The following is an 8,913-nucleotide window of genomic DNA, read 5'->3' as shown; positions in this document are numbered from 1 at the left end:
GTGTGTGAGTTTGGTGTAGGCGTGTGTGAGTTTGGTGATAGCACGAGTGACGAGTGTGAAATGAAATGATATGAGGTGAGATGAGATGAAAGTGGAAGTGTGGATGTTTGTGTGATGTTTAAGTGTTTTCCATATTGAAAAAGTAATTTTTCGCTAGTATTTTAAAGTTAGATATGGATTGTGTGTTACGTATTTGAGATGGCAGGCTATTCCAGAGGTAAGAGGCGCTGATGAAAAATGAGTTCCTTAGTGTCTCCGTTTTGAAGGGCGGAATGTCCAGTGGAGTCACCTCACCCCTCACAGGCCTGAGCGCGACGTGGAAATCAAAATAGGCAACTAGATAAGATGGTGTAGAGGTGTTGAAAATTTTCCTTAGAAAACAGGCCATAAAATATTTCCTACGTCCGGCGGTGGTGAGCCATTGCAGCTCACGCCTGTAAGGGGAGATGTGCTCGTCCCTCCTTACACCATAGATGTAGCGGATCCCCGTATTGACAAGTCTCTGTAGTTTTAGGTCAAGTTCTTGTGATAAGTCACAGTAAACAAGTGAGCAGTAGTCAATGAGAGGGAAAAGGAGTGCCTGCACCAGATGTTTGCGCAGCCTGAGGCTGGTGCTCTTCCGAAAGAAATAGAGGCGATACATTAAAGAGTGAGCACATTTACAAATTTGCGTAACGTGCTCTTTCCATGTGAGCTTGGAGTCTAGCACCAGCCCCAGATTACGCACAGATGATTCAAAATTGACCTGGGCTCCCCCTATATTTATATAGGTGTTAGCGGTATTAGGTAAAGCATTTATATAATAGGGGGAACCCAGGACAATAGCCTTGGTTTTGGTAACATTCAGTTTAAGCCTGTTCAAAGCAGCCCAGCTACTAATCCTCTCGGCGTTAGCACTCATCCTGACAGAGCAGGAGTCGAGCTCCTCGAGGTGGCATTGGCTGTAGATCTGCAGATCATCCGCATAGATGAGATGGGACATATCTGCATCAAGGCAATAGCCAATGTCATTGATGTACAACGAGAACAGCAGGGGTCCTAAGACAGACCCCTGTGGAACACCGGTGTTAAGTGGTAGAAATGCAGAGATTTCATTGTTGTCACCAATGACTGCTTGCTCTCTTCCCGATAGATATGATGCAAGCCAGCGGATAACCTGCTTAGAAAAGCCGAAAGAGGGTAGCTTTCTGAGTAGCCTGACGTGACACACCGTATCAAACGCCTTGCTAAAGTTCAAAAAGAAGTAGAAGGGTGACCTTCTTTCTGTCCATCCCAAGCCTGACATCGTCAGTCAGCTTAATTAAGCCGGACTGCGTGCTGTGGCCAGTGCGAAAACCAGTTTGGAAGTTGTCGAGGTAGAGTCTTGACTCTAGGTATTCAGATATCTGGTTGTGCACCAGCCACTCCAGCGCCTTGGATAGAAAACAAAGTAGAGAGATCGGACGATAGTCTGTTACAGCAGTTGGAGAGTTGATCTTATTTAATGCTCTTACGAGCGATGATTTCCAGGCCGAGGGAAAGCAAGCCTCGCTCAATGACAGGTTAAAAATTTGACAGAGTAGAGGAGCGAGTATTGGCAATGCTTTAGTAATTACAACCTGTGGGATGCCGTCACTCCCCCTGGCCTGGGTATTAAAGTGCGATACTGCAGCAGACACGTCCGACTCAGTGATTTCCCTAAAGATGAAGTGTTTAGGGAGGTCTAGACTCTCGAGGGTTCGCAGATATTCCTCAACTGATGGAGCTTGAGGATCATTTGAGATGGAACTAAAGTGATGGTTGAGAGCATCTGGAGAGAACCGAGAAGGTGGAGAAGATTTAGAGGTAGAAATACCGAGTTTTTGTAGTTCCCTCCATATCTCTGCAACGTCGGTCAGGGTTGATAGGCGTGAATAATAATAATCCAGCCTAGCTTCCTCAATCCGTTTGTGGGCGTCATCTCTGGCAACTCTATAAAAATATAGGTCCCAAAGTAGACGACTTCTGCGAAAACGCCTGTAGAGCCTATTCCTTTCAGTTAAAAGGTCACGAAGAGCCGCGGTGAACCACGGGTGACGTTTGCGTCCGGGAGTCACAGTTTTTAATGGGGCGAGAATGTTGATGGCGTTTGAGATGTTAGTGTTGAGAATAGTGATGCATTCGTCTAGTGATGGCGTGGCGAAGGATGACCAGTCACATGCGCTAAGGAAGTCCCTTAGCTTCTCAGCACAGATTCCTTTATAGTTTCTGTAGGTGTATGTTGTAGGTACGTAGCGTGGAATCTGTACGTCGAGTGTGGCCGTGATCAGGTCATGTCCGTTTATGAAAGGGGTGTCAGTCTTCCAATATGAGAGCAGTCTATCCTGCTCATCAATTAAACAGAGGTCTAGCCAGGTGTCGGAGTCCGGTCTGTGGTGAGTTGCACCAAATGGCACAGACATAAGGGAGTTCTCGTCGATAAACGCCTTGATGAAATTGGCGTCTTCAGACGAGGAAAGTTGGTCAGCGTTGAAATCACCCATGATGACCTTCGTGGAGTAGTTGTGCATATGAAGTGTTAGTTGGTCAATAAAATTAGATCCCTGGATAAAGGGAGAATGAGGAGGGCGATACACAACCCCCACGAAGATGGGTGATATTCCCTTAGCCGTGACTTCACAGAACAGGTACTCCGGTTTACCTGGTTTGCCCGACCATTCACCATCAGATGACGAGATAATAGAAGCTGTTAATGAATGATGGATGTAGAGGGCCACACCTCCACCATTCCTGTTTCTGTCCCGTCTGTAAAGAGTGTAGTCATCCAGTGAAGGGATGGATGATATCTTGTCACTTAACCAGGTTTCAGTCACAGCCATTACGTGAAAGGGGGCACGAGTGGACAAGAAGAATCTGATCATCTCAATGTGACCCGTGAGAGAGTTCGCATTAAAATGACAGACTCGTAGGCCTTCAGACAGAGACGCTTTGGAAATAGATGCGAGTGATTTAGATGTGGATGTGTTAGATGGAGGTTTTGGTGGGATGATGTGTAGCTGTTTTAGTGTGTTTGTGTGTTGTCCGTGTTGGCTGTAGTCGATGTTCGGGCTAAAAAAGCCTGTAGATTTTCTTCAGATGATATGATGGTGGCCCGTTCATTGTCTTCGCCAGAACGGATATAGATTCTCCCGTCTCTCACGTACGACCGGCAGCCTTTCCTCTTTTTAGCCTCCAGCCTGGCCCTGATGCACAGCTTGTGGATGTCTGGAGGAAGCAGCTCGTTGATGTTAACGAGTCCTTGGTGGTCTGGATATAGAGCTTTCGCTTCCTCCAGTAGTCCAGCATCGAGTTCGGTGGTGTGTAACTTGCGCTTCCTGGCCTTGGCCGCTATGATTGAGCGGGCCAGGGCACTGGATGATAATGTGACAGCAAGGGGTGGAGATCTGCTGTCACCTTGCGTATTGATGTTGTTTGCGTCTAGTCTTCCCATTGTCCTGACGGTTGCCACATCACGTCTTAGGACAGTGGGATCCAGTGCAGCCAGGACAGCGTGAGCCAGGAGCGGTAACGACGACTCCTTGGTGTAGGCCAGGCCAGAGATTACCACCACATTATTGGCAGAGCGCTCCTGCCTCCTTTTAACCTCAGCCAGCTCGCTGCGGAGGTTGATGATCTCCTCTGAGGCAGGGGCGATGCTGATGTTCTGAAGCTCTGCAGTGCTCCTCGACGATAGCTGATGGTATTGTTCCTGCAGTTGGGTGATAGATGACTCGACAGTATTTAGTCGAGTCTTAAGTGCAGGAATGTCATCGAGGGCTTTGAGGCGGTTTTCTAAGGGGACTAGCCTCTTCTCTATTTGTGAGACCCTTTCAGAGAGAGAGAGAGAGAGAGAGAGAGAGAGAGAGAGAGAGAGAGAGAGAGAGAGAGAGAGAGAGAGAGAGAGAGAGAGAGAGAGAGAGAGAGAGAGAGAGAGAGAGAGCGAACGAGAAAGAGAGCAAGAGAGAGAGAGCGAATAGAGATGTATAAAAATTTACTTACTTTATTCTCCATGCTGATGTTGATGATGAGGATACATTATTTTGTTTAAATCACTTGTATAAACAAATTTTTTTTAACTGTTTCGTATTTGTCTACACATGCACCCACACACGTACGCATGATGTTACTTCACCGAGAGCTATGATTCGAATGGTTCTATCGACTTGCAAGTGTATCCAAAGCGTTTGGCTCTCACACATCTGCGTGCAATAATTGAAAAATAAACTAGCCGTTTCTGTTTAAGGGATTGGAAAAGTTTCGACCAAAGAAATTTGAGCTTTTAAGTGTTTTAGATGCTTCAACTCAGTTCTATACATTCAGAATACTGATATTTTAAATAATTTGTTTAATTTAATGTAAATAGTAATATTCATACCACTATTAGTTTATTTTAATGTTGCTGATATAATCTGTGTAGAAGATTTCTTTCAATGTGATAATAAACTAATCCCTGTAGAAAGACAACTAAAATAAATTTCATCAGCGCTCTGACTTAAATAATATGATGCAAGAGTGTGGATAATTTTTGATTTGCGTTTCGTTATTTCCATGTGTGAAAATTGAGGGCTATCAATGAGAGTCAGTGCATCGAAAATTCATCTCTAGTCGCCCGCGTGGGGACTATAGGAAACGTATTTAAAAGTACGGAGGAGGGGGGTAACGAAGAAAGCGAGAAAGAGAGTAGAAAATTAAGGCGCTTCGAACGAAAATTTGTCTGAGTGGGGACTATGGGAAACGTATTTAAAAGTACGATGGAGAGAGGAGCTGACCTCGTCCGAAAAAAACACAGCAAAGATGCACCCTGCAGAGCATCTGTGTAGGGTCACGCTGTATCGGTTGCAGCTCTCGCTCGCTGTAGAGAGTCAGTGTAGAGACAACACAAGCCTGCAGGCGCCTGTGTGGGGATTATGGGGAGCGTATTTAAAAGTACGGGGGAGAGGGTAGCGGAGAAAACGAGAAAAAGAGTAGAGAATCGGCGCGCTTTGCTCGAAAATTCGTCTCCAGACGTTCGGTTGCAGCTCTCGCTGTAGAGAGTCAGTGTACCGAAAACATAAGCCTACAGGCGTCTGCGTGGAGACTATGGGAAACGTATTTAAAAGTACGGGGGAGAGGGTAGTGGAAAATCTCAGGATCTAGCTGTATCTGCTGTACTGCGCGCGATATACAAAATCGGTGCGCTTTGACAAAAATACTGCTTGTAGAGACCTGAATGGGGACTATGGGAGATGCATATAAACGTATGAGAGAGGGAGCCCTACTAAAAATATACATATGGTAAATCACATATCTAATCACATGTCTAATCACATGTTTTATTACGTGTTTTATTACATGTATAAACATGTATTCTATCAAATATTAAATTGCAAGTATAATCATATGGTAAATCATATGATTATTTCGAACCGATTAGATATATAATTTAACACGTGATTATGCATATAATAAAATACGTAAAAAACACGTGATAAAACACGTAAAAAGACATGTAATAAATCACGTGAATATGAAAAATTTTGCATGTGAAAATTTTACAATATCACACGTGATAAAACATATCTCTAATCATGCAAAATTTGTACATTCATTAAACAATATATATGTTTGATAATAATATTGTTATTTTTATTATATATAATTATGTCACATTAATCGTATTTCATTTGATTCAAAATGTTTTAAATAAAATAATCCCTAATTAAATGTCGTAAAAAAATTTTTATTTCAGGTTTACATTATACATATAACTTACATAAGATCATATTATATGAAAAGAAAGAAGGAATACAATTTTTTTCATAGTCAACATAAAGGAGTATTTTTTGTTTAATGATTGTTGCACAACTACTTTTGCGGCTTCTTGCGCTATTATTCAAAGTACAGTTATAACTTTTTATAACTCTTATTTTAAACTTTGAAAAAGTTGTATTGCGAAAATGAATATAAATTCTTTTTAATGATTTAAATTTTACTTCATATCGATCAACGATTTATTATTTATTATTTAAATATTATTAAAATAATACTAATATTTCTCTATGACTCAGTCAGGTATTAAATACATACCATGATAAATATTTTATGTTAATACCAAATATTTCTTTGGCACAGAAATAAAATTTCATAAAAATAAAAAAAACTCTTTAAGTATCTAACAGTAAAAATAACTAATACTTTCGTTTTGATTTGAAATCTTACATTAATTTAACTTTTTTTTGTTAAAGATCACAGTAAACCTTAGAATTATTTTTTTTTATTGAAAATCTAAATTATTAGTTGTAACGTACGCGCTTTCTTGCTGCGCTTTTTCCTCTTTCTTGACTTCGTAAATCCCTGATTTTTTGAGATAAAATATAAGTTGAACCTCTCAACATTTTAGCCTTTTCCTCAGGCGAATATCCTCTTTGTCGTTCCAAGAAATCATTGAATATACCTAAAAACATTTCAAATTAGTAAACTAAATAACAAAAATAGTAATGTCTAATACAAATTATTTATTACTTATTAATAGCCTCAACAAACTTAGTTGAATTCGTTTTACTGGAGACCTATTTGGTATATTTATATGTACTTTCTTTAAGTCGAGAGCCCTATTTGCCAAATCTCTAGCTGTCCACAATTTCATTATTATTTCTCTCAAAAACACATTAGGCTTTTCTGTCTGCAACATTCTCCATACATCTGGTCTCACAGTTTTTTGTTCGCCGAGGTAAAGCTAAAAATAAAATACATTAATTAGTTATATTGTTATGTAAAAAAATTGTCTACTCTACGTGCGTATAATAATAAACGAAATCGTATTTTTATTTAATATTATACATATATACTTAATTTACCTCTCCTGTATCATTTACTGGTTTATAGCGAGCATTTCTCTCCTCATATCCATGACCTTCCGTTGCTTTATAATAATCAATCGATTCAATGATAAATTTACTTAGAAATTTATTGTTCAATGAGTAGTTTTCTTCAGGTATAGGTTCGTTATCCGCATCTGGCTGATTATGTTCATTTTCTTCTCCGTTTGATTGATTAAGTGCACCTTCTACTGCGTTCGATTGATTATGTACATTTTCTGGGTTTCGTTGACCATTTTCTTGCAGAACAGGTTCTCCGTTATGATTTTGTCTTTCTGATGAGATCTCTTCTGGTGTTCCAGCATCGCTATGGTTGTTACGTAAAGTTGAGAAAGCTAAAGGATCTAAATAAATAAAATATATCTTAAAGTTTTTACTGGGGTTAGCATTTGAAAATATAAATATTTAAAGTAGTTTACCTGTTTCATTGTTACTTGTTAAATCATCTGACTCATCGTTGCTATCATAAAATGATAATGAATGCCTTGGCTTACTAAGCTGGTTGATAATTGAACATCCACGTTTGTTTAAAATCTTCTTTTTCTTATTGATCTTTATTCTCTACAAATTTATAAACAATAATAAATTGTATGAAAAGAGTTTATCATGTTATAATCTTTATTGATTAAAATAATCATTACGAGCAACATTGTAGCATTGCTCGTAGTTATTATTTCAATCAATGAAGTTCAAAAATACAACGAGCATTAGTCTTTGATTGTTATTTATCATATTATATTTTTCAGAGTTTAAAGGTAATTCGTCTCCTTAAATTACTGACAAATTCACTCAACAAAAATATCCAAACTTTTGTAAGAAAGTCATTAATCAAATAAAATACAATTTTTCAAAAAATATACCATTGTTTGTAGTACATCACTTTCTTCTTCACTCTATTCTAGTTCATCTGAATTTTCTTCATTTGTCTCGTTATCATAACTTGTACTTGGAATGTCATCTTTATGAAGCCGAGCAAATTTTGGTCGAATACTCTCCAATTTCTCTGCTTCATCAAGTCCACCTGATACATTTAAACAAAAGACAATGTATAATGAAATTTAACTTATAATATATGGCCAAATATATTTAAATAAACTTACAGGCTAAATCAGCTATTTGAATTTTTAAGATGACTCCCTTTGTATTTTTCTCATCCTGGTACTTAGCTTTATAAACTTTAGTACGATCAAAGTCCTTCCTGTGCTTCGGTTTATTATTTTCAAATTCTATGATGTTGTCAATTGGTATCGTCTCTATAAAATCATCTGTTAAATATTTAACACGAGCATGTGTAACCTCACTCATAACCTCTGCAGCCATAATCTATGGATGATACAAATTAATTATTTTTTAATCCACACACCTTGATGAAAAAAAATACATATTTTTTGTACGTATCTTCAGTACGTACTAAAAACATGTAATTTGCCTGTTAATGTGTATTATAAATATATGCTGATTTTGGACTGACTATTTTAAATATAATGAATATAAATGCCCCTTAGACAGACTCAGAACAATAATTAATAAAAAAGAGTCTATTCCAAGTAGGCATATATAAATATATATATATATATATATATATATATATATATATACATATATTATACTATCAAAACTTACTGAAAGTCTGTTGATAAAAAAATATCTTGCTGATAAATTGAACTTTACATTGCACTTCACAATGCACTTTCACTAACCTATTTTTTTATCGAATTTTTTACATAATAAATCAAAACACATTTAAACACGTTTTTTTCGTATTTTTAGTCCCAAAGCCACATGCCTATTTAAATTCGAGACAGTCGTTGTATAAAGAGAATCCGAGGACCGAAGTCTATATACGAGTCTATATACATGTTAGGCACTTATAACACTAGTATATCTATGTATGTGAGGAACAGAGCACTCTTTGTCTCTTTCTTGTATCTCAATACGGCTTGATGTTTACTGGGCGTAACGTGTTTATGGGGCTTCGGCAGCTTCACGCGTGTGTGTAAATATATATATATATATATATATATATATATATATATATATATATACACACACATAATGT

The 8,913-nt window shown here is 38.1% G+C and overlaps 1 protein-coding gene across 1 annotated transcript; it reads right to left on the bottom strand.

Moving 5' to 3' along the window:
- Positions 1–5,699: 5,699 nt before the first annotated feature.
- On the bottom strand, positions 5,700–8,850 carry LOC103317167. The gene is made up of 7 exons (XM_031929167.2): positions 8,478–8,850; positions 7,955–8,177; positions 7,715–7,875; positions 7,274–7,415; positions 6,834–7,198; positions 6,499–6,712; positions 5,700–6,430 (listed from the first exon to the last, which is right to left on the bottom strand). The coding sequence occupies exons 3-7, from the start codon at positions 7,715–7,717 to the stop codon at positions 6,270–6,272; spliced, it is 885 nt and encodes a 294-aa protein (XP_031785027.1). The 5' UTR covers positions 7,718–7,875; positions 7,955–8,177; positions 8,478–8,850; the 3' UTR covers positions 5,700–6,269.
- Positions 8,851–8,913: the final 63 nt, after the last annotated feature.

Source organism: Nasonia vitripennis, chromosome 4, assembly GCF_009193385.2.
Source record: "Nasonia vitripennis strain AsymCx chromosome 4, Nvit_psr_1.1, whole genome shotgun sequence".
In the NCBI taxonomy this organism is placed as follows: domain Eukaryota; kingdom Metazoa; phylum Arthropoda; class Insecta; order Hymenoptera; family Pteromalidae; genus Nasonia; species Nasonia vitripennis.
The sequence above is the reverse complement of the archived record's forward strand: the minus strand, read 5'-3'. Positions and strand labels throughout refer to the sequence as shown.

Coding starts and splice junctions, on each gene's coding strand:
- LOC103317167 (XM_031929167.2), bottom strand. Junction 7,199..7,273: donor AACAAGTAACAATGAAACAG/GTAAACTACTTT, acceptor TTATTTATTTAG/ATCCTTTAGCTTTCTCAACT. Junction 6,431..6,498: donor TTTGTTGAGGCTATTAATAA/GTAATAAATAAT, acceptor AAATGTTTTTAG/GTATATTCAATGATTTCTTG.